The sequence below is a fragment of the Heterodontus francisci genome, chromosome 28 (genome assembly GCF_036365525.1).
Source record: "Heterodontus francisci isolate sHetFra1 chromosome 28, sHetFra1.hap1, whole genome shotgun sequence".
NCBI lineage: Eukaryota > Metazoa > Chordata > Chondrichthyes > Heterodontiformes > Heterodontidae > Heterodontus > Heterodontus francisci.
Window position 1 is genome coordinate 765,770 of NC_090398.1, and position 26,978 is coordinate 792,747.

Below are 26,978 nucleotides of genomic sequence, written 5' to 3' on the forward strand. Positions count from 1 at the left end.
TGTATATGAGTGCATGTGTATATGAGTGCGTGCGTATATTAGTGTGTGTGTATATGAGTGCGTTTGTATTTGAGTGTGTGTCGATGAGTGTGTGTGTAGATAAGTGTAAGTAGATGAGTGTGTGTATCTGAGTGTGTGTGTATATGAATGTGTGCATATGAGTGTGTGTATATGAGTGTGTGTGTATATGAGTGTGTGTAGATGAGTGTGTGTAGATGAGTGTGTGTATATGAATGTGTGTATATGAGTGTGTGTAGATGAGTGTGTGTAGATAAGTGTGTGTATATGAATGTGTGTATATGAGTGTGTGTGTATATGAGTGCGTTTGTATATGAGTGTGTGTCGATGAGTGTGTGTGTAGATAAGTGTGAGTAGATGAGTGTGTGTATCTGAGTGTGTGTGTATATGAATGTGTGCATATGAGTGTGTGTATATGAGTGTGTGTGTATATGAGTGTGTGTAGATGAGTGTGTGTAGATGAGTGTGTGTATATGAATGTGTGTATATGAGTGTGTGTAGATGAGTGTGTGTAGATGAGTGTGTGTATATGAATGTGTGTATATGAGTGCGTGTGTATATGAGTGCGTGCGTATATGAGTGTGTGTGTATATGAGTGTGTGTGTATGAGTGTGTGTAGATGAGTGTGTGTAGATGAGTGTGTGTATATGAGTGTGTGTAGATGAGTGTGTGTAGATGAGTGTGTGTGTATATGAGTGCGTGCGTATATGAGTGTGTGTGTATATGAGTGCGTTTGTATATGAGTGTGTGTATATATGAGTGCATGTGTATATGAGTGCATGTGTATATGAGTGCGTGCGTATATGAGTGTGTGTGTATATGAGTGCGTTTGTATATGAGTGTGTGTATATGAGTGCATGTGTATATGAGTGCATGTGTATATGAGTGCGTGCGTATATGAGTGTGTGTGTATATGAGTGCGTTTGTATATGAGTGTGTGTCGATGAGTGTGTGTGTAGATAAGTGTGAGTAGATGAGTGTGTGTATATGAGTGTGTGTGTATATGAGTGTGTATATATGAGTGTGTGTAGATGAGTGTGTGTATCTGAGTGTGTGTGTATATGAATGTGTGTATATGAGTGTGTGTATATATGAGTGTGTGTATATGAATGTGTGTATATGAGTGTGCACACACACACCGCGATATCTACAGAGGCTGCCGCACAGCCCAGCTGTTTGAAACAAAACACACAGATTGTGTGGAAACAGGAAACAACGTCCCAGCTGTACAGGAAATGCACCAGGTCACTGGGATTGGGTCAAGTCCCAGGCAAGAGTGCTGGTGAACTGAGAGGATGAAAGCGTTAATGGTGAACAAAACCTCTAGCACACAGTGCAAAGAGAGAGAGGAGCTGAGGGAGGAGGAGGGGGGAGGGGGGACACAGCTGACATTGGAAGTAGAGGCAGCTGGATGGAGCAGTGGAAAGGGTGCAGATTATTCACACAACATGGATTTCTCCCAAGCTCGTAACTGTGCAAAGGCACTTCTCAGGAACAGCAGGGATGCAAAAAGTGACCTCGATCCACAGCTCGGTCGAAGATGTAGATTTTCAGGAATGTCTTAAAAGAGAGAGGCGGAGAGGTTTAGGGAGGGAATTCCAGAGCTTAGGGCCCAGGCAGCTGAAGGCACGGCCGCCAATGGTGGAGAGATTAAAATCGGGGGATGCTCAAGAGGCCAGAATTGGAGGAGCGCAGAGATCTCGGAGGGTTGTAGGGACTGGAGGAGGTGACAGTGATAGGGAGGGTTGTAGGGGCTGGAGGAGGTTACAGAGATAGGGAGTGTTATAGGGGCTGGAGGAGGTTACAGAGATAGGGTTGTAGGAGCTGGAGAAGGTTACAGAGATAGGGAGGGTTGTAAGGGCTGGAGGAGGTTACAGAGATAGGGAGGGTTGTAGAGGCTGGAGGAGGTTACAGAGATAGGGAGGGTTGTAGGGGCTGGAGGAGGTGACAGTGATAGGGAGGGGTATAGGGGCTGGAGGAGGTTACAGAGATAGGGTTGTAGGAGCTGGAGGAGGTTACAGAGATAGGGAGGGTTGTAAGGGCTGGAGGAGGTTACAGAGATAGGGAGGGTTGTAGAGGCTGGAGGAGGTTACAGAGATAGGGAGGGTTGTAGGGGCTGGAGTAGGTGACAGTGATAGGGAGGGTTGTAGGGACTGGAGGAGGTTACAGAGATGGGGTTGTTGGGGCTTTTGAGGTTACAGAGATAGGGTTGTAGGGGCTGGAGGAGGTTACAGAGATAGGGAGGGGTGTAGGGGCTGGAGTAGGTGACAGTGATAGGGAGGGTTGTAGGGACTGGAGGAGGTTACAGAGATAGGGTGGTAGGGGCTTTTGAGGTTACAGAGATAGGGTTGTCGGGGCTGGAGTAGGTTGCAGAGATAGGGAGGGGTGCAGGGGCTAGAGGAGGTTACAGAGATAGGGAGGGGTGTAGGGGCTGGAGGAGGTTACAGAGATAGGGAGGGTTGTAGGGACTGGAGGAGGTTACAGAGATAGGGAGGGTTGTAGGGGCTGGAGGAGGTTACAAAGATAGGGAGGGTTGTAGGGGCTGGAGGAGGTTACAGAGATAGGGAGGATTGTGGGGGCTGGATAAGGTTACAGAGATAGGGAGGATTGTGGGGGCTGGAGGAGGTTACAGAGATAGGGAGGGTTGTAGGGACTGGAGGATGTTACAAAGATAGGGAGGGTTGTAGGGGCTGGAGGAGGTTACAGAGATAGGGAGGGTTGTAGGGGCTGGAGGAGGTTACAAAGATAGGGAGGGTTGTAGGGGCTGGAGGAGGTTACAGAGATAGGGAGGATTGTGGGGGCTGGAGGAGGTTACAGAGATAGGGAGGATTGTGGGGGCTGGAGGAGGTTACAGAGATAGGGAAGGTGGGGGCTGGAGGAGGTTACAGAGATAGGGAGGGTGGTAGGGGCTGGAGGAGGTTACAGAGATAGGGAGGATTGTAGGGGCTGGAGGAGGTTACAGAGATAGGGAGGATTGTGGGGGCTGGAGGAGGTTACAGAGATAGGGAGGATTGTAGGGACTGGAGGAGGTTACAGAGATCGGGAGGATTGTAGGGACTGGAGGAGGTTACAGAGATCGGGAGGATTGTATGGACTAGTGGAAGTTACAGAGATATTGGGGAGGGGTGTAGGGGCAGGAGGTGGTCACAGAGATAGGGAGGATTGTATGGACTCGTGGAAGTTACAGAGATATGGGGGAGGGGTGTAGGGGCTGGAGCTGGTCACAGAGATACTGGGGAGGGGTGTAGGGGCTGGAGGTGGTCACAGAGATAGGGAGGATTGTATGGACTCGTGGAAGTTACAGAGATATGGGGGAGGGGTGTAGGGGCTGGAGCTGGTCACAGAGATACTGGGGAGGGGTTGTAGGGGCTGGAGCTGGTCACAGAGATAGGGAGGGTTGTAGGGGCTGGAGCTGGTCACAGAGATAGGGAGGGGTGTAGGGGCTGGAGCTGGTCACAGAGATACTGGGGAGGGGTTGTAGGGGCTGGAGCTGGTCACAGAGATAGGGAGGGTTGTAGGGGCTGGAGCTGGTCACAGAGATACTGGGGAGGGTTGTAGGGGCTGGAGCTGGTCACAGAGATACTGGGGAGGGGTGTAGGGGCTGGAGCTGGTCACAGAGATAGGGAGGGTGTAGGGGCTAGAGCTGGTCACAGAGATAGGGAGGGTTGTAGGGGCTGGAGCTGGTCACAGAGATAGGGAGGGTTGTAGGGGCTGGAGCTGGTCACAGAGATAGGGAGGGTTGTAGGGGCTGGAGCTGGTCACAGAGATACTGGGGAGGGGTGTAGGGGCTGGAGCTGGTCACAGAGATAGGGAGGGTGTAGGGGCTGGAGCTGGTCACAGAGATAGGGAGGGTGTAGGGGCTGGAGCTGGTCACAGAGATAGGGAGGGTTGTAGGGGCTGGAGCTGGTCACAGAGATAGGGAGGGTTGTAGGGGCTGGAGCTGGTCACAGAGATAGGGAGGGTGTAGGGGCTGGAGCTGGTCACAGAGATAGGGAGGGTTGTAGGGGCTGGAGCTGGTCACAGAGATAGGGAGGGTTGTAGGGGCTGGAGCTGGTCACAGAGATAGGGAGGGTTGTAGGGGCTGGAGCTGGTCACAGAGATAGGGAGGGTTGTAGGGGCTGGAGCTGGTCACAGAGATAGGGAGGGTTGTAGGGGCTGGAGCTGGTCACAGAGATACTGGGGAGAGGTTGTAGGGGCTGGAGCTGGTCACAGAGATAGGGAGGGTTGTAGGGGCTGGAGCTGGTCACAGAGATAGGGAGGGGTGTAGGGGCTGGAGCTGGTCACAGAGATAGGGAGGGTTGTAGGGGCTGGAGCTGGTCACAGAGATAGGGAGGGTTGTAGGGGCTGGAGCTGGTCACAGAGATAGGGAGGGTTGTAGGGGCTGGAGCTGGTCACAGAGATAGGGAGGGTTGTAGGGGCTGGAGCTGGTCACAGAGATAGGGAGGGGTGTAGGGGCTGGAGCTGGTCACAGAGATAGGGAGGGTTGTAGGGGCTGGAGCTGGTCACAGAGATAGGGAGGGTTGTAGGGGCTGGAGCTGGTCACAGAGATAGGGAGGGTTGTAGGGGCTGGAGCTGGTCACAGAGATAGGGAGGGTTGTAGGGGCTGGAGCTGGTCACAGAGATAGGGAGGGTTGTAGGGGCTGGAGCTGGTCACAGAGATAGGGAGGGTTGTAGGGGCTGGAGCTGGTCACAGAGATAGGGAGGGTTGTAGGGGCTGGAGCTGGTCACAGAGATAGGGAGGGTTGTAGGGGCTGGAGCTGGTCACAGAGATACTGGGGAGGGGTTGTAGGGGCTGGAGCTGGTCACAGAGATAGGGAGGGTTGTAGGGGCTGGAGCTGGTCACAGAGATATTGGGGAGGGTTGTAGGGGCTGGAGCTGGTCACAGAGATAGGGAGGGTTGTAGGGGCTGGAGCTGGTCACAGAGATAGGGAGGGTGTAGGGGCTGGAGCTGGTCACAGAGATACTGGGGAGGGGTTGTAGGGGCTGGAGCTGGTCACAGAGATACTGGGGAGGGGTTGTAGGGGCTGGAGCTGGTCACAGAGATAGGGAGGGTTGTAGGGGCTGGAGCTGGTCACAGAGATAGGGAGGGGTGTAGGGGCTGGAGCTGGTCACAGAGATAGGGAGGGTTGTAGGGGCTGGAGCTGGTCACAGAGATAGGGAGGGTTGTAGGGGCTGGAGCTGGTCACAGAGATACTGGGGAGGGGTTGTAGGGGCTGGAGCTGGTCACAGAGATACTGGGGAGGGTTGTAGGGGCTGGAGCTGGTCACAGAGATACTGGGGAGGGTTGTAGGGGCTGGAGCTGGTCACAGAGATAGGGAGGGTTGTAGGGGCTGGAGCTGGTCACAGAGATACTGGGGAGGGTTGTAGGGGCTGGAGCTGGTCACAGAGATACTGGGGAGGGTTGTAGGGGCTGGAGCTGGTCACAGAGATACTGGGGAGGGTTGTAGGGGCTGGAGCTGGTCACAGAGATAGGGAGGGTTGTAGGGGCTGGAGCTGGTCACAGAGATACTGGGGAGGGGTGTAGGGGCTGGAGCTGGTCACAGAGATACTGGGGAGGGGTTGTAGGGGCTGGAGCTGGTCACAGAGATACTGGGGAGGGGTATGGGGGCTGGAGCTGGTCACAGAGATACTGGGGAGGGGTTGTAGGGGCTGGAGCTGGTCACAGAGATAGGGAGGGTTGTAGGGGCTGGAGCTGGTCACAGAGATAGGGAGGGTTGTAGGGGCTGGAGCTGGTCACAGAGATATTGGGGAGGGGTGTAGGGGCTGGAGCTGGTCACAGAGATACTGGGGAGGTGCTGAGTTTGGGTTAAGGAGGGGGTTGAACACAGTGATGGGAATTTAAATATTGAGTTATTTCTGCACTGGTGGCCAGTGTAAATCAGTGTGTAGTTGAGGAGGTGATCTTCGAATGGGTCTGAGTGTGAGTGAGAATAGATAACTACAGAATTTTCAATGATCTCCAGTTTCAGGAGGGTAAATTGATAGATTTAAAATAAGTTGAATGGGCACCTCAGCCTTTATCTACCGGACCGGAGAACAGCACTCTGAAGTAAATGCTTTTTTATGATGTTTTGTTCATGTAACATTGGTGTCACTGACCAAGCCAGCATTTATTGCCCATCCCTATTTGCCCTTGAGAAGGTGGTGGTGAGCTGCCTTCTTGAACCGCTGCAGTCCGTGTGGGGTAGGTACACCCACAGTGCTGTTAGGAAGGGAGTTCCAGGATTTTGACCCAGCGACAGTGAAGGAACATGGGAGCAGGAGTAGGCCATTCAGCCCATCGAGCCTGCCCCACCATTCACTATGATCATGGCTGATCATCCACTTCAATGCCTTTTTCCCCCACACTATCCTCATATCCTTTTATGTCATTGGTTTTTAGAAATCTGTCAATCTCTACTTCAAACATACTCATTGACTGAGCATCCACAGCCCTCTGGGTGAGAGAATTCCAAAGATTCACAACCCTCTGCGTAAAGAAATTTCTCCTCATCTCTGTCCCAAGTGGCCTCCCTTGGTTCTAGACTCCCCAACCAGGAGAAACATCTTACCTGCATCTACCCTGTCTATCCCTTTCAGTATTTTGTAGGTTTCAATGAAATCACCCCTCATTCTTCGAAACTCGAGAGAATACAGGCCCAGTTTCCCCAATCTCTCTTCATCGGACAGTCCCGTCATCCCGGGAACAAGTCTGGTGAATCTTCCTTGCACTCCCTCTATGGCAATGATCTCCTTCCTAAGGTAATGCGGACCAAAACTGCAGTCAGTACTCCAGGTGCGGTCTAACCAAGGTTCTATACAATTGAAGCAAGACTTCACTGTGTTCCAGAACTTTCCACGCCCCTAGCCAAGCAGTTCCAGTACAGCCACAACACTGGCATCTACCCTGCAATGTGGAAAATTGCCCAGGTATGTCCTGTACACAAAAAGCAGGACAAATCCAACCCGGCCAATTACCGCCCCATCAGTCTACTCTCAATCATCAGTAAAGTGATGGAAGGTGTCATCAACAAAACCATCAAGCAGCACTTGCTTAGCAATAACCTGCTCAGTGACGCGCAGTTTGGGTTCCGACAGGGCCACTTAGCTCCTGACCTCATTACAGCCTTGGTTCAAACATGGACAAAAGAGCTGAACTCAAGAGGTGAGGTGAGGAGAGTGACTGCCCTTGACATCAAGGCAGCATTTGACTGAGTATGGCATCAAGGAGCCCGAGCAAAACTAGAGTCAATAGAAACATAGAAAATAGGAGCAGGAGTAGGCCATTTAGCCCTTCGAGCCCGCTCCGCCATTCATTATGATCATGGTTGATCATCCAACTCAGTAACCTGTTCCCGCTTTCTCCCCATACCCTTTGATCCCTTTCACCCCAAGAGCTATATCTAACTCCTTCTTGAAAACATACAATGTTTTGGCCTCAACTGCTTTCTGTGGTAGCGAATTCCACAGGCTCACCACTCTTTGGGTGAAGAAATTTCTCCTCATCTCAGTCCTGAAAGGTTTACCCCGTATCCTTAGACTATGACCCCTGGTTCTGGACTCCCCCACCATCGGGAACATCCTTCCTGCATCTACCCTGTCAATTCCTGTTAGAATTTTATAGGTTTCTATGAGATCCCCCCTCACTCTTCTGAACTCCAGCGAATATAATCCTAACTGACTCAATCTCCTCATATGTCAGTCCCGCCCTCCCAGGAATCAGTCTGGTGAACCTTCGCTGCACTCCCTCTATAGCAAGAACATCCTTCCTCAGATAAGGAGACCAAAACTGCACACAATATTCCAGGTGTGGCCTCACCAAGGCCCTGTATAATTGCAACAAGACATCCCTGCTCCTGTACTCGAATCCTCTCGCTATGAAGGCCAACATACCATTTGCCCTTTTTTATCGCCAGTTGACCCTGCATGCTTACCTTCAGTGACTGGTGTACGAGAACACCCAGGTCTCGCTGCATATTCCCCTCTCTCAGTTTATAGCCATTCAGATAATAATCTGCCTTCCTGTTTTTGCTACCAAAGTGGATAATCTCACATTTATCCACATTATACTGCATCTGTCATGCATTAGCCCACTCACTCAAACTGTCCAAATCACCCTGAAGCCTCTCTGCATCCTCTTCACAACTCACCCTCCCACCCAGTTTTGTGTCATCTGCAAATTTGGAGATATTACATTTAATTCCCTCATCTAAATCATTAATGTATATTGTGAATGGCTGGGGTCCTAGCACCGATCCCTGCGGTACCCCACTAGTCACTGCCTGCCATTCGGAAAAAGACCCATTTATTCCTACTCTTTTGTTTCCTGTCCGCCAACCAATTTTCTATCCATCGCAATACACTACCCCCAATCCCACACGCTTTAATTTTACATGCTAATCTCTTATGTGGGACTTTGTCGAAAGCCTTCTGAAAGTCCAAATAAACCACATCCACTGGCTCCCCCTCATCAACTCTACTAGTTACATCCTCGAAGAATTCTAGTAGATTTGTCAAATATGATTTCCCTTTCGTAAATCCATGCTGACTCTGTCCGATTCTACCACTGTTCTCTAAGTGTTCTGCTAGAAAATCTTTGATAATGGACTCTAGAATTTTCCCCACTACCGACGTCAGGCTGACTGGTCTATAATTCCCTGTTTTCTCTCTACCTCCCTTTTTAAATAGTGGGGTTACATTTGCTACCCTCCAATCTGTAGGAACTGTTCCAGAGTCTATAGAATCTTGGAAGATGACCACCAATGCATTCACTATTTCTAGGGCCACTTCCTAAAGTACTCTGGGATGTAGATTATCAGGCCCTGTGGATTTATCGACCTTCAATCCCATCAATTTCCCCAACACCATTTCTCTACTAATACTGATTTCTTTCAGTTCCTCTCTCTCACTAAACCCTGTGTTCCCCAACATTTCTGGCATGATATTTGTGTCCTCCTTTGTGAAGACAGAACCAAAGTATGCATTTAGTTGGTCAGCCATTTCTTTATTCCCCATAATAAATTCCCTGTTTCTGACTGTAAGGGACCTACATTTGTCTTCACCAATCTTTTTCTCTTCACATACCTATAGAAACTTTTACAGTCAGTTTTTATGTTCCCCGCAAGCTTGCTCTCGTGCTCTATTTTCCCCTTCTTAATTAATCCCTTGGTCCTCCTTTGCTGAATTCTGAACTGCTCCCAATCCTCAGGTCTGTTGTTTTTCCGGGCAAATTTATATGCCTCTTCCTTGGATCTAATGTTATCTCTAATTTCCCTTGTAAGCCATGGTTTGGCCACCTTTCACTTTTGTGCCAGACAGGGATATCAGGGGGAAAACTCTCTGCTGGTGGGAATGATACCTAAAGCAAAGGAAGATGGTTGTGGTTGTTGGAGGTCAATCATCTCAGCTCCAGGACATCACTGCAGGAGTCCCTCAGGGTAGTGTCCGAGGCCCAACCATCTTCAGCTGCTTCATCAATGACCTTCCTTCAATCATAAGGTCAGAAGTGGGGATGTTCGCTGATGATTGCACAATGTTCAGCACCATTCACAACTCCTCAGATACTGAAGCAGTCCGTGTAGAAATGCAGCAAGACCTGGACAATATCCAGGCTTGGGCTGATAAGTGGCAAGTAACATTCACGCCACACAAGTGCCAGGCAATGACCATCTCCAACAAGAGAGAATCTAACCATCTCTCTTTGACATTCAATGGCATTACCATTGCTGAATCCCCCACTATCAACATCCTAGGGGCTACCAATGATTAGAAACTGAACTGGAGTCACCATATAAATACCGTGGCTACAAGAGCAGGTCAGAGCCTCGGAATCCTGCGGCGAGTAACTCACCTCCTGACTCCCCAAAGCCTGTCCACCATCTACAAGGCACAAGTCAGGAGTGTGATGGAATACTCTGCACTTGCCTGGATGGGTGCAGCTCCAACAACACTCAAGAAGCTCGATAGCGTCCAGGACAAAGCAGCCCGCTTGATTGGCACTGCATCCACAAACATTCACTCCCTCCACCACCGACGCACAGTGACAGCAGTGTGTACCATCTACAAGATGCACTGCAGCAACGCACCAAGGCTCCTTAGACAGCACCTTCCAAACCCGTGACCTCTACAAACTAGAAGGACAAGGGCAGTAGATGCATGGGAACACCACCACCTGCAAGTTCCCCTCCAAGTCACACACCATCCTGACTTGGAACTATATCGCCGTTCCTTCACTGTCAAAATCCTGGAACTCCCTTCCTAACAGCACTGTGGGTGTACCTACCCCACATGGGCTGCAGTGGTTCAAGAAGGCAGCTCACCACCACCTTCTCAAGGGCAATTAGGGATGGGCAATAAATGCTGGCCAGCGATGCCCACATCCCATGAATGAATTTTTAAAAAACTACTCCTGTATGCAAATCCTCTTGCGATAAAGGTTAACATACCATTAGCCTTCTTAATTGCTTGCTGCACCTGCATGTTAGCTTATTGACAAGGACACCCAGGTCCCTTTGTACATCTACACTGCCTAATCTCTTACCATTTAAGAAATACTCTGCACATCTATTCCTCCTACCAAAGTAGATAACCTCACATTTTCCACATTATATTCCATCTGCCACGTTCTTGCTCACTCACTAAGCCTGTCCAAATTCCCTTGAAGCCGCTTTGCATCTTCCTCAGAACACACATTCCCACCTCGTTTTGTGTCATCCGCAAACTTGGAAATACTACATGTGGTCCCCACATCCAAATCATTGATATATATTGCGAACAGCTGGGGCCTATGCACTGATCCCTGCGGTACCCCACTAGTCACAACCTGCCAATGAGAGAATGACCCATTTATTCCTACTCTCTGTTTTCTGCCTGTTAACCAATCCTTAATCCATGCCAGTATATTACCTCCTGTCCCATGTGCTTTAATTTTGCTCCTTTATCAAAGGCCTTTTGAAAATCCAAGTATAACAGGTCCACTGACTCCCTTTTATTAATTCTGTTAGTAACATCCTCAAAAAACTCCAATGGGGTCGTCAAACATGATTTCCCATTCATAAATCCACGTTGACTATGCCCAATCAGATCATTATTATCCAAATGTCCATTTATCACATCCTTTAGAATAGATTCTACCCTTTTCCCAATGACTGATGTCAGGCTAACAGGTCTGTAATTCCCTGTTTTCTCTCTCCCTCACTTCTTAAATAGTGGGATGACATTTGCTACCTTCCAATCTGCAGGACCCGTTCCAGAAACTATAGAATTTTGGAAGATGATCACTAAAGCATCCACTATCTCCATAGTTACCTCTTTCAACACTCTGGGATGTGGAATATCAGGTCCCGGGGACTTCTCAACCTTCAGCCCAATTAATTTCTCCAATACAACCTTCTTATTAATACTAATTTCCTTCAATTCCTCATTCTCCCTAATCCCTTGGATCTCTAATTCTGGGAGATTTCTTGTATCTTCCTCAGTGAAGACAGATACAAAGTAATCGTTTAGCTTCACTGCCATTTCTCTATTCCCCATTATAAATTCTCCTGATTCTGCTTGTAATGGACCAACATTTGTCTCAGCCAAACATTTCCTTTTTACGTACCTATAGAAGCTTTTACAGTCTATTTTTGTATTTTTTTGCTATATTACATTCCTATTCTATTCTACCTTTCTTTATCAGTTTCTTGGTCCTCCTTTTTCTATTCTAAAATCCTCCCAATCCTCAGATTGACTACTATTTCTGGCAACTTTATAGGCCTTTTCTTTTATCTTATACAATCCATAACTTCCTTTGTTATCCATAGTTGACTGCCTTTACTTTTGGGGTTTTTGTGCCTTGAAGGAATGTACAGTTGCTGTAAACTATGTAATATTTCTTTACAGACTATCCACTGCCTGTGTACTGTCATATCTTTTAATGTATTTTCCCAATCCACCTCAGCCAATTTGTCCCTCACACCTTCATAGTTTCCTTTATTCAAATTTAACACCCTGGCTTCAGATTGAACTACCTCACTTTCAAACATAATGTAAAATTCTATCATATTATGGTCACTCATCCCTAAAGGTTCTTTTACATACAAGATTATTAATTATCCCTTTCTCATTACATAATATTAGATCCAAAATAGCCTGTTCTCTAGTCGGTTCCTCAACACACTCCTCTAGCAAACCATTCCTAATACACTCCAGAAATTCGTCCTTTACAGCACCAGTGTACATGCAGATTGAAGTCACCCATGATTACTGTATTACCCATGCTACGTGCTTCTCTAATCTCCTGATTAATGTCATGCCCCACACTACCACTACTGATTGGTGGCCTGCAAACAACTCCTACCAATGTTTGCTGCCCCTTGCTGTTTCTTAGCTCCATCCAAACAGAGTCCATATTTTTTACTTCTGATCCGAGATCTTCCCTTACCAATGTACTGATGCCAACCCCTTTTATCAATGCAACACCACCTCTTTTTCCTTTTTGCCTGTCCTTCCTAACTGTCGAATAGCCTTGAATATTCAATTCCTAGTCTTGGTCACCCTGTAACCATGCTTCTGTTATGGCAATTAGATCATACGCATTGACCACTATTTGACCCTTTAAGTCATCTACCTTGTTGCGAAGCAACTGCGATATAGTTCCAAGTCAGGATGGTGTGTGACTTGGAGGGGTACTTGCAGGTGGTGATGTTCCCATGTATTTGCTGATCTTGTCCTTCTAGTTGGTAGAGGTCGCGGGTTTGGAAGGTGCTGTCTAAGGAGTCTTGGTGCGTTGCTGCAGTGCATCTTGTAGATGGTACACACTGCTGCCACTGTGCGTCGGTGGTGGAGGGAGTGAATGTTTGTGGATGGGGTGCCCATCAAGCGGGCTGCTTTGTCCTGGATGGTGTCGAGCTTCTTGAGTGTTGTTGGAGCTGCACCCATCCAGGCAAGTGGAGGGTATTCCATCACACTCCTGACTTGTGCCTTGTAGATGGTGGACAGGCTTTGGGGAGTCAGGAGGTGAGTTACTCACCGCAGGATTTAGCAAAAGAGGCAAAGTGGAAAACAGGATCAGTTTGGGATTGAAACAGGGCTATGGGGAGTGAGCGGGGGCAGTTGGGATTAGTTTGGGATTGATACAGGGCTGTGGGGAGTGAGCGGGGGCAGTTGGGATTAGTTTGGGGATTGATACAGGGCTGTGGGGAGTGAGCGGGGGCAGTGGGATTAGTTTGGGGATTGATACAGGGCTGTGGGGAGTGAGCGGGGGCAGTGGGATTAGTTTGGGGATTGATACAGGGCTGTGGGGAGTGAGCGGGGCAGTGGGATTAGTTTGGGATTGATACAGGGCTGTGGGGAGTGAGCGGGGGCAGTGGGATTAGTTTGGGGTTGATACAGGGCTGTGGGGAGTGAGCGGGGCAGTGGGATTAGTTTGGGATTGATACAGGGCTGTGGGGAGTGAGCAGGGCAGTTGGGATTAGTTTGGGATTGATACAGGGCTGTGGGGAGTGAGCGGGGCAGTTGGGATTAGTTTGGGGATTGATACAGGGCTGTGGGGAGTGAGCGGGGCAGTTGGGATTAGTTTGGGGATTGATACAGGGCTGTGGGAAGTGAGCGGGGCAGTTGGGATTAGTTTGGGGATTGATACAGGGCTGTGGGAAGTGAGCGGGGCAGTGGGATTAGTTTGGGGATTGATACAGGACTGTGGGGAGTGAGCGGGGGCAGTTGGGATTAGTTTGGGGATTGATACAGGGCTGTGGGGAGTGAGCGGGGCAGTGGGATTAGTTTGGGGATTGATACAGGGCTGTGGGGAGTGAGCGGGGCAGTGTGATTAGTTTGGGGATTGATACAGGGCTATGGGGAGTGAGCGGGGTCAGTTGGGATTAGTTTGGGGATTGATACAGGGCTGTGCGGAGAGAGTGGGGCAGTTGGGATTAGTTTGGGGATTGATACAGGGCTGTGGGGAGTGAGCGGGGCAGTGGGATTAGTTTGGGGATTGATACAGGGCTGTGGGGAGTGAGTGGGGCAGTTGGGATTAGTTTGGGGATTGATACAGGGCTGTGGGGAGTGAGTGTGGCAGTTGGGATTAGTTTGGGGATTGATACAGGGCTGTGGGGAGTGAGCGGGGCAGTGGGATTAGTTTGGGGATTGATACAGGGCTGTGGGGAGTGAGTGGGGCAGTTGGGATTAGTTTGGGGATTGATACAGGGCTGTGGGGAGTGAGTGGGGCAGTTGGGATTAGTTTGGGGATTGATACAGGGCTGTGGGGAGTGAGCGGGGTCAGTTGGGATTAGTTTGGGGATTGATACAGGTCTGTGGGGAGAGAGCGGGGCAGTGGGATTAGTTTGGGGATTGATACAGGGCTGTGGGGAGTGAGCGGGGCAGTTGGGATTAGTTTGGGATTGATACAGGGCTGTGGGGAGTGAGTGGGGCAGTTGGGATTAGTTTGGGGATTGATACAGGGCTGTGGGGAGTGAGCGGGGTCAGTTGGGATTAGTTTGGGATTGATACAGGGCTGTGGGGAGTGAGCGGGGCAGTTGGGATTAGTTTGGGATTGATACAGGGCTGTGGGGAGTGAGCGGGGGCAGTTGGGATTAGTTTGGGGATTGATACAGGGCTGTGGGGAGTGAGCGGGGTCAGTTGGGATTAGTTTGGGATTGATACAGGGCTGTGGGGAGTGAGCGGGGCAGTTGGGATTAGTTTGGGATTGATACAGGGCTGTGGGGAGTGAGCGGGGTCAGTTGGGATTAGTTTGGGGATTGATACAGGGCTGTGGGGAGTGAGCGGGGTCAGTTGGGATTAGTTTGGGATTGATACAGGGCTGTGGGGAGTGAGTGGGGCAGTTGGGATTAGTTTGGGGATTGATACAGGGCTGTGGGGAGTGAGCGGGGTCAGTTGGGATTAGTTTGGGATTGATACAGGGCTGTGGGGAGTGAGCGGGGCAGTTGGGATTAGTTTGGGATTGATACAGGGCTGTGGGGAGTGAGCGGGGCAGTGGGATTAGTTTGGGGGTTGATACAGGGCTGTGGGGAGTGAGCGGGGCAGTTGGGATTAGTTTGGGATTGATACAGGGCTGTGGGGAGTGAGCGGGGCAGTGGGATTAGTTTGGGGGTTGATACAGGGCTGTGGGGAGTGAGCGGGGTCAGTTGGGATTAGTTTGGGGATTGATACAGGGCTGTGGAGAGTGAGCGGGGCAGTTGGGATTAGTTTGGGGATTGATACAGGGCTGTGGGGAGTGAGCGGGGCAGTTGGGATTAGTTTGGGGATTGATACAGGGCTGTGGGGAGTGAACGGGGCAGTTGGGATTAGTTTGGGATTGATACAGGGCTGTGGGGAGTGAGCGGGGCAGTTGGGATTAGTTTGGGATTGATACAGGGCTGTGGGGAGTGAGCGGGGGCAGTGGGATTAGTTTGGGATTGATACAGGGCTGTGGGGAGTGAGCGGGGTCAGTTGGGATTAGTTTGGGATTGATACAGGGCTGTGGGGAGTGAGAGGGGTCAGTTGGGATTAGTTTGGGATTGATACAGGGCTGTGGGGAGTGAGCGGGGGCAGTGGGATTAGTTTGGGGATTGATACAGGGCTGTGGGGAGTGAGCGGGGCAGTTGGGATTAGTTTGGGGATTGATACAGGGCTGTGGGGAGTGAGCGGGGTCAGTTGGGATTAGTTTGGGGATTGATACAGGGCTGTGGGGAGTGAGCGGGGCAGTGGGATTAGTTTGGGGATTGATACAGGGCTGTGGGGAGTGAGCGGGGTCAGTTGGGATTAGTTTGGGGATTGATACAGGGCTGTGGGGAGTGAGCGGGGCAGTGGGATTAGTTTGGGGATTGATACAGGGCTGTGGGGAGTGAGCGGGGTCAGTTGGGATTAGTTTGGGGATTGATACAGGGCTGTGGGGAGTGAGCGGGGCAGTGGGATTAGTTTGGGGGTTGATACAGGGCTGTGGGGAGTGAGCGGGGCAGTGGGATTAGTTTGGGGATTGATACAGGGCTGTGGGGAGTGAGCGGGGTCAGTTGGGATTAGTTTGGGGATTGATACAGGGCTGTGGGGAGTGAGCGGGGCAGTGGGATTAGTTTGGGGATTGATACAGGGCTGTGGGGAGTGAGCGGGGTCAGTTGGGATTAGTTTGGGGATTGATACAGGGCTGTGGGGAGTGAGCGGGGCAGTGGGATTAGTTTGGGGGTTGATACAGGGCTGTGGGGAGTGAGCGGGGCAGTGGGATTAGTTTGGGGATTGATACAGGGCTGTGGGGAGTGAGCGGGGTCAGTTGGGATTAGTTTGGGGATTGATACAGGGCTGTGGGGAGTGAGCGGGGCAGTGGGGTTAGTTTGGGGATTGATACAGGGCTGTGGGGAGTGAGCGGGGCAGTTGGGATTAGTTTGGGATTGATACAGGGCTGTGGGGAGTGAGCGGGGCAGTGGGATTATTGTTGGATTTGCCAACTACATGGACACGATTGCCGGATTTGCCCCTTTGCTCCTGCACCAGATCCCTGTGTTATTCCTTTGTTTTTAATCTCGGCTTCACACAATAAAATGGATGCCATTTGCAAAGTGTCCAACTGTGTAGATGAATCAGTCCAAATCACGACTTAAACGTTTATTGACAGAATAATACAGAAGGTCACGTGAGCCGGTGGATTTTGGACCAAATGACAATACAAAGAGGCAGCTGTGAATACATGTGAAAACTTTCATTATCCTGCTGTGTACAAATAAGTCAGCAATTGAGCGTCTGAAATAAATGAGAAACACCTGACATTGAACTGCTCCCCCGATTCCCAATCCCTCGAGCTCGTCCTTCCTCTGTCTGTTGACCGTCCGTCAGACAAACTAACCCAACATTTTTGTCAGCCATCAAAACCTGGTGCTTCCCACCATGGCCGACTGGAAGGTGAGCACTGTGTGGAGGCCCAGGTGGTGTCTTGACAAGCGACCATGTTTCATTGCGACAGCGTCCTCACTGCCCAAGAGTGCCGAACCCCCGTGGCACTTGTCTGCTCCCTCGGATTGTCCGCCACTTGACCGTATCCCCCAACCCTTCTCAAATTCACCGTCAACTGAACAGAACTGTGCAGCTCCGGCCGACTCCCCACTGGATTCCCCCAGTCAAATATGGCCACCTGTCAACACATGTCAGGCCCTGTGTCCGGGGAAGGAGGAGGTCCCAGTGACCCTTTTTCAACCCATCCTTGCAAATGATCAAAAGGTATACAACCTGCACACGCATACTCACAATCCTGTACACACTGTACACACACCTACTCACAATCCGGTACACACGCCTACTCACAATCCTGTACTCCCTGCGCACACACGTACTCACAATCCTGTACACACTGTATACACGCCTACTCACAATCCTGTACACACGGTACACACGCCTACTCACAATCCTGTACACACTGCGTACACACGTACCCACAATCCTGTACACACTGTACACACGCCTACTCACAATCCTGTACACACTGCGCACACACCTACTCACAATCCTGTACACACGGTACACAGGCCTACTCACAATCCTGTACACACTGTACACACACCTACTCACAATCCTGTACACACGCCTACTCACAATCCTGCACACACTGCACACACACCTACTCACAATCCTGTACACACTGCACAAACACCTACTCACAATCCTGCACACACTGCACGCACACCTGCTCACAATCCAGTTCACATTGCGAACACACCGACTCGCAATCCTGTGCACACTGCACACACACCTACTCACAATCCTGTACACACTGTACACACACCTACTCGCAATCCTGTGCACACTGCACACACACCTACTCACAATACAGTACACACTGCACGCACACCTACTCACAATCCTGTACACACTGCACACGCACCTACTCGCAATCCTGTACACACTGCACACACATCTACTCACAATACAGTACACACTGTACACACACCTACTCGCAATCCTGTGCACACTGCACACACACCTACTCACAATCCTGTACACACTGTACACACACCTACTCGCAATCCTGTACACACTGCAAGCACACCTACTCACAATCCTGTACAGACTGCACACACACCTACTCACAATACAGTACACACTGCACGCACACCTACTCACAATACAGTACACACTGCACACACACCTACTCACAATACAGTACACACTGCACACACACCTACTCGCAATCCTGTACACACTGCACGCACACCTACTCACAATCCTGTACACACTGTACACACACCTACTCGCAATCCCATACACACTGCACGCACACCTACTCGCAATCCTGTGCACACTGCACACACACCTACTCACAATACAGTACACACTGCACACACACTTACTCACAATTCTGTACACACTGCACACACACCTACTCACAATCCTGTACACACTCCGACTCACAATCCTGTACACACCGCAAACACACCACTCACAATCCTGTACACACTGTACACACACCTACTCACAATCCTGTGCACACTGCACACACACCTACTCACAATACAGTACACACTGCACACACACCTACTCACAATCCTGTACACACTGCACACACACCTACTCACAATCCTGTACACACTGCACACACACCTACTCGCAATCCCGTACACACACCTTCGTGCAATCCTGTACACACTGCACACACACCTACTCACAATCCTGTACACACTGCACGCACACCTACTCGCAATCCCGTACACACACCTTCGTGCAATCCTGTACACACTGCACACACACCTACTCACAATCCTGTACACACTGCACACACATCTACTCACAATCCCGTACACACTCCTACTCACAATACTGTACACACTGCAAACACATCACTCACAATCCTGTACACACTGTACACACACCTACTCACAATCCTGTGCACACTGCACACACACCTACTCACAATCCTGTACACACTGTACACACACCTACTCACAATCCTGTGCACACTGCACACACACCTACTCACAATCCTGTACACACTGTACACACACCTACTCACAATCCTGTACACACTGTACACACACCTACTCACAATCCTGTACAGACTGCACACACACCTACTCGCAATCCCGTACACACACCTACTCACAATACAGTACACACTGCACACACACCTACTCACAATCCTGTACACACTGCACACACATCTACTCGCAATCCCAACACACACCTATTCACAATACAGTACACACTGCACACACACCTACTCACAATCCTGTACACACTGCACACACATCTACTCACAATCCTGTACACACTGCACACACACCTACTCACAATACTGTACACACTGCAAACACATCACTCACAATCCTGTACACACTGTACACACACCTACTCGCAATCCCATACACACTGCACGCACACCTACTCGCAATCCTGTGCACACTGCACACACACCTACTCACAATACAGTACACACTGCACACACACTTACTCACAATTCTGTACACACTGCACACACACCTACTCACAATCCTGTACACACTCCGACTCACAATCCTGTACACACCGCAAACACACCACTCACAATCCTGTACACACTGTACACACACCTACTCACAATCCTGTGCACACTGCACACACACCTACTCACAATACAGTACACACTGCACACACACCTACTCACAATCCTGTACACACTGCACACACACCTACTCACAATCCTGTACACACTGCACACACACCTACTCGCAATCCCGTACACACACCTTCGTGCAATCCTGTACACACTGCACACACACCTACTCACAATCCTGTACACACTGCACGCACACCTACTCGCAATCCCGTACACACACCTTCGTGCAATCCTGTACACACTGCACACACACCTACTCACAATCCTGTACACACTGCACACACATCTACTCACAATCCCGTACACACTCCTACTCACAATACTGTACACACTGCAAACACATCACTCACAATCCTGTACACACTGTACACACACCTACTCACAATCCTGTGCACACTGCACACACACCTACTCACAATCCTGTACACACTGTACACACACCTACTCACAATCCTGTGCACACTGCACACACACCTACTCACAATCCTGTACACACTGTACACACACCTACTCACAATCCTGTACACACTGTACACACACCTACTCACAATCCTGTACAGACTGCACACACACCTACTCGCAATCCCGTACACACACCTACTCACAATACAGTACACACTGCACACACACCTACTCACAATCCTGTACACACTGCACACACATCTACTCGCAATCCCAACACACACCTATTCACAATACAGTACACACTGCACACACACCTACTCACAATCCTGTACACACTGCACACACATCTACTCACAATCCTGTACACACTGCACACACACCTACTCACAATACTGTACACACTGCAAACACATCACTCACAATCCTGTACACACTGTACACACACCTACTCACAATCCTGTACACACTGCACACACACCTACTCGCAATCCCGTACACACACCTACTCACAATACAGTACACACTGCACACACACCTACTCACAATCCTGTACACACTGCACACACATCTACTCGCAATCCCGTACACACACCTACTCACAATACAGTACACACTGCACACACACCTACTCACAATCCAGTACACACTGCATACACACCTACTCACAATACTGTACATACTGCACACACACCTACTCGCAATCCCGTACACACACCTACTCACAATACAGTACACACTGCACACACACCTACTCACAATCCTGTACACACTGCACACACATCTACTTGCAATCCCGTACACACTCCTACTCACACCCAGTACACACTGCACACACACCTACTCACAATCCTGTACACACTGCACACACACCTACTCACAATACTGTACGCACTGCAAACATACCACTCACAATCCTGTACACACTGTACGCACACCTACTCGCAATCCTGTGCACACTGCACACACATCTACTCGCAATCCCGTACACACACATACTCACAATACTGTACACACTGCAAACACACCACTCACAATCCTGTACACACACCTACTCACAATACTGTACACACTGCAAACACACCACTCACAATCCTGTACACACTGTACACACACCTACTCGCAATCCTGTGCACACTGCACACACACCTACTCACAATACAGTACACACTGCACACACTCCTACTCACAATCCTGTACACACTGCACACACACCTACTCACAATCCTGTACACACTGCACACACACCTACTCGCAATCCTGTGCACACTGCAAGCACACCTACTCACAATACAGTACACACTGTACACACACCTTCGTGCAATCCTGTACACACTGCACACACACCTACTCACAATCCTGTACACTCTGTACACACACCTACTCGCAATCCTGTGCACACTGCAAGCACACCTACTCACAATCCTGTACACACTGCACACACATCTACTTGCAATCCCGTACGCACTCCTCCTCACAATCCTGTACACACTGTACACACACCTACTCGCAATCCTGTGCACACTGCAAGCACACCTACTCACAATACAGTACACACTGCACACACGCTTACTCACAATCCTGTACACACTGTGCACACACCTACTTGCAATCCGGTACACACTCCTACTCACAATCCTGTACACACTGCAAACACACCACTCACAATCCTGTGTACACTGCACACACACCTACTCGCAATCTTATACACACTGTACACACACCTACTCACAATCCTGTACATACTGCAGACACACCTACTCACAATACTATACACACGGCACACCCACCTACTCACAATCCTGTACACATTGAACACACTCCTACTCACAATACAGTACACACTGCACGCACACCTACTTGCAATCCTGTGCACACTGCACACACACCTACTCACAATACAGTACACACTGCACACACACCTACTCACAATCCTGTACACACTGTACACACACCTACTCACAATACAGTACACACTGTACACACACCTACTCGCAATCCTGTGCACACTGCACACACACCTACTCACAATACTGTATACACTGCACACACACCTACTTGCAATCCTGTACACACTGCACACACACCTACTCACAATCCTGCACACACTGTACACACGCCTACTCACAATCCTGGACACACTGTATGCACACGTACTCACAATCCTGTACACACTGTACACACACCTACTCACAATCCTGGACACACTGTACACACACCTACTCACAATCCTGTACACACTGTACATACACCTACTCACAATCCTGGACACACTGTATGCACACGTACTCACAATCCTGTACACACTGTACACACACCTACTCACAATCCTGGACACACTGTATGCACACCTACTTGCAATCCTGTACACACTGCACACACACCTACTCACAATCCTGCACACACTGTACACACGCCTACTCACAATCCTGGACACACTGTATGCACACGTACTCACAATCCTGTACACACTGTACACACACCTACTCACAATCCTGGACACACTGTACACACACCTACTCACAATCCTGTACACACTGTACATACACCTACTCACAATCCTGGACACACTGTATGCACACGTACTCACAATCCTGTACACACTGTACACACACCTACTCACAATCCTGGACACACTGTATGCACACGTACTCACAGTCCTGTACACACTGTACACACGCCTACTCACAATACTGTACACACTGTACACACACCTACTCACAATCCTGTACACACTGTATGCACACATTCAATCCTGTACACACTGTACACTCGCCTACTCACAATACTGTACACACTGTACACACACCTACTCACACTCCTGTACACACTGCACACACACCTACTCGCAACCCTGTACACACTGCACACACACCTACTTACAATCCTGTACACATTGTACACACACCTACTCACAATCTGGTACACACTGCACACACACCTACTCGCAACCCTGTACACACTGTATATGCACCTACTCACAATCCTGTACACACACCTACTCATAATCCTGTACATCCGCACACACATCTAATCCAAATACTGTACACACGCCTACTCACAATAGTGTACACACTGTACACACACCTAGTCGCAAGTACACACGCCTACTCACAATAGTGTACACACTATACACACCTACTCACAATCCTGTACACACACCTACTCACAACACTGTACACACTATACACACACCTACTCACAATCCTGTATACACACCTACTCACAACACTGTACACACTGTACACACACCTACAACAGATCATGCACACACTGTATACACACCTACTCACAATCCTGTACACACTGCACACACACCTACTCACAACCCTGTACACACTGTACACATGCCTACTCACAATACTGTACACACAGTACACACACCTACTCACAATCCTGTACAAACTGCACACACACCTACTCACAATACTGTACACACTGTACACACACCTACTCACAATACTGTACACACTGTACACACACCTACTCAAATCCTGTACACGCTGTACACAAACCTACTCACAATCCTGTACACACACCTACTCGCAATCCTGTACACACTGCACACACACCTACTCACAATCCTGTACACACTGCACGCACACCTACTCGCAATCCTGTACACACTGTACACACACCTACTCACAATCCTGCACACACTGTACACACACCTACTCACAATCCTGTACACACTGCATACACATGTAATCACAATCCTGTACACACTGTACACACGCCTACTCACAATACTGTACACACTGTACACACATCTACTCACAATCCTGGACACACTATATGCACACGTACTCACAATCCTGTACACACTGTACACACACTTACTCACAATACTGTACACACTGTACACACACCTACTCACAGTCCTGGACACACTATATGCACACGTACTCACAATCCTGTACACACTGTACACACACCTACTCAGAATCCTGTACACACTGTATGCACACATACTCACAATCCTGTACACACTGTACACACGCCTACTCACAATACTGTACACACTGTACACACACCTACTCACACTCCTGCACACACAGCACACACACCTACTCGCAACCCTGTACACACTGCACACACACCTACTTACAATCCTGTACACATTGTACACACACCTACTCACAATCCTGTACACACTGCACACACACCTACTCGCAACCCTGTACACACTGCACACACACCTACTTACAATCCTGTACACATTGTACACACACCTACTCACAATCCTGTACACACACACACCCGCTCACTAACACACACATACGCTCACTAACACACACACACACGCTTGCTGATACACACATTCACTCACCAACACACACATTCCCACTCACTAACACACACACACACGCACATACATACACACACACCTGCTCACTAACACACACACCCACTCACTAACACACATACACACACACACCTGGTCACTAACACACACACACACCCCTGGTTACTAACACATACACCCTCTCTCTAACACACATACCTCTGCTCATTAACACACACACACACACACACACATACACGCTTACCAACACACACAGTCCCGTTCACTAATACGCACACCTGCTTACTCACACACACCCACTCACTAACACACACGCACACACATGCTCACCAACATACACACATGGTCACTAACACACACACCCGATCACCAACACATACATCCCGCTTACTAATACACATACCTGTTTACTAACACACACACACCCACTCACTAACACACACGCACACATGCTCACTAACACACACACACCCACTCACTAACACACACACACCCGCTCACTAACACACTACACACACCACCGCTCACTAACACACACATTCCTGCTCACTAACACACTACATACACACCCGCTCACTAACACACACACCTGCTCACTAACACACACATTCCCACTCGCTAACACACTACACACACACCCGCTCACTAACACACACACCTGCTCACTAACACACACATTCCCACTCACTAACACACTACACACACACCCGCTCACTAACACACACACCTGCTCACTAACACACACATTCCCGCTCACTAACACACTACACACACACCTGCTCACTAACACACACACCTGCTCACTAACACACACATTCCTGCTCACTAACACACTACACACACACCCGCTCACTAACACACACACCTGCTCACTAACACACACATTCCCGCTCACTAACACACTACACACACATTCCCGCTCACTAACACACACACCTGCTCACTAACACACACATTCCCACTCACTAACACACTACACACACATTCCCGCTCACTAACACACTACACACACACCCGCTCACTAACACACATACCTGCTCACTAATACACACACACCCGCTCACTAACACACACACCTGCTCACTAACACACACACACTTGCTCACTAACACACACATTCCTGCTCACTAACACACTACATACACCTGCTCACGTACACCCACACACCTGGTCACTAACACACGCACACACCCAATCGCTAACAGACACATGCCCGCTCACTAACACACACACACCCGCTCACTAACACACTACATACACCCGCTCACTAACACACACACACCTGCTCACTAACACTCACATTCCCGCTCACTAACACACACACACCCGCTCACTAACACACTACATACACCCGCTCACTAACACACACACACCTGCTCACTAACACTCACACACCCGCTCACTAACACACTACATACACCCGCTCACTAACACACACACACCTACTCACTAACACACACAGCTGCACCTTGCAGGGTGATACAGAGAGTTTTCACATCTCCAAGTGCCAAGCACTTCAGTCGAAACCAAGGGCTGTGAGTCATTGAAAGTCAAAAGTTCAAAATGACAAAATCAGTCACACGTGAGGGGACTTGAGATCTCCCCCTGCCATTCTAAAATACACAGACTCAGACACAGGCTAATATGAGTGCTGATTAAGCTGGGCATGTTCTCTTGCCTCCCGACCCCCACCACATCCTGACTCAATAGGCTGGAATCGAGGAGCTACAGGTCGGGTTCTCCGAGGATGGATTGTGTACAATGACTACGGGCTGCAAGGACACACAAAAGGAATCACATACACAACTGTCACATGCTTGTTAAACTAGTCTACAGAGATTTATCTGTCCATGTGTGTTTATCATTGAGAGTGTGTCTGTATGTGTGAGAGAGTGTGCAACTGTGTTGTGAGGGAGTGTGAGTAGGGTGCGAGTATGTGGGAGTTTGTGTGTGTGAGTGTGCGAGTGCGTGCATGCATGTGGCTGACGCTCAGTGTGAGCAAGTGTGTGAGTGTGAGTGACTGTTGGAGTGAGTGCGTGTGAGTGACTGTCAGTGTGCGTGAACATGTGGAGGGGTAAGAGAGTGTGTGTGAATGTGTGTATGTGTTGGGGTGTGCGTCTGTGAGAGTGTGTGAGAGTGAGTGTGCACATGTGAGTGTATGTGAGTGCGTGTGAGTGTCTGAGTGTGAGTCTGAGTGTGTGAGCGGGTGAGTGTGTCAGTGAGCGTGTGTGAGAGTGTGTGAGTGTGTCAGTGAGTGTCAGTGTGTCAGTGAGTGTGAGTGTACATGTGAGTGTGTGAGAGTGTGTGAGTGTGTATATCTGAGTGTGTCAGTGAGAGTCAGAGTGTGAATGTATGAGTGTGTCAGTGAGTGTGTGTGAGTGTGAGTGTGTGTGAGAGTGTGTGAGTGTATGAGTGAGTGTGTGTGTGTGAGTGAGTGTGAGCGTGTCAGTGAGTGTGTGTATGTGTGAGTGTGTCAGTGAGTGTGCGTATGAGTCTGTGAGAGTGTGTGAGTGTGTCAGTGAGAGTGTATGAGTGAGTGTGTCAGTGTGTCAGTGAGTGTGTGCATGTGTGAGTGTGTGAGTGTGCCGGTGAGTGTGTGTGTGAGTGTGTGAGGGTGTGTGTGAGTGAGGGTGTGAGTGTGTCAGTGAGTGTGTGTATGTGTGAGTGTGTGAGTGTGTGTGCCGGTGAGTGAGCATGAGAGTGTGTGAGAGTGTGTGTGAGTGA

General features: G+C 49.4%; 1 protein-coding gene across 1 annotated transcript in view; it reads right to left on the reverse strand.

Annotated features, from left to right (window-relative positions):
- Positions 1–16,554: 16,554 nt before the first annotated feature.
- LOC137385070 (membrane-spanning 4-domains subfamily A member 15-like) overlaps positions 16,555–26,978 on the reverse strand; it is a 39,802-nt gene continuing 29,378 nt past the window's right edge. The window contains exon 7 of the mRNA XM_068059809.1: positions 16,555–26,026. Within this exon, the coding sequence (XP_067915910.1) occupies positions 25,958–26,026 (69 nt within the window). The 3' untranslated portion in view covers positions 16,555–25,957. The remainder of the gene's footprint in view (positions 26,027–26,978) is intronic.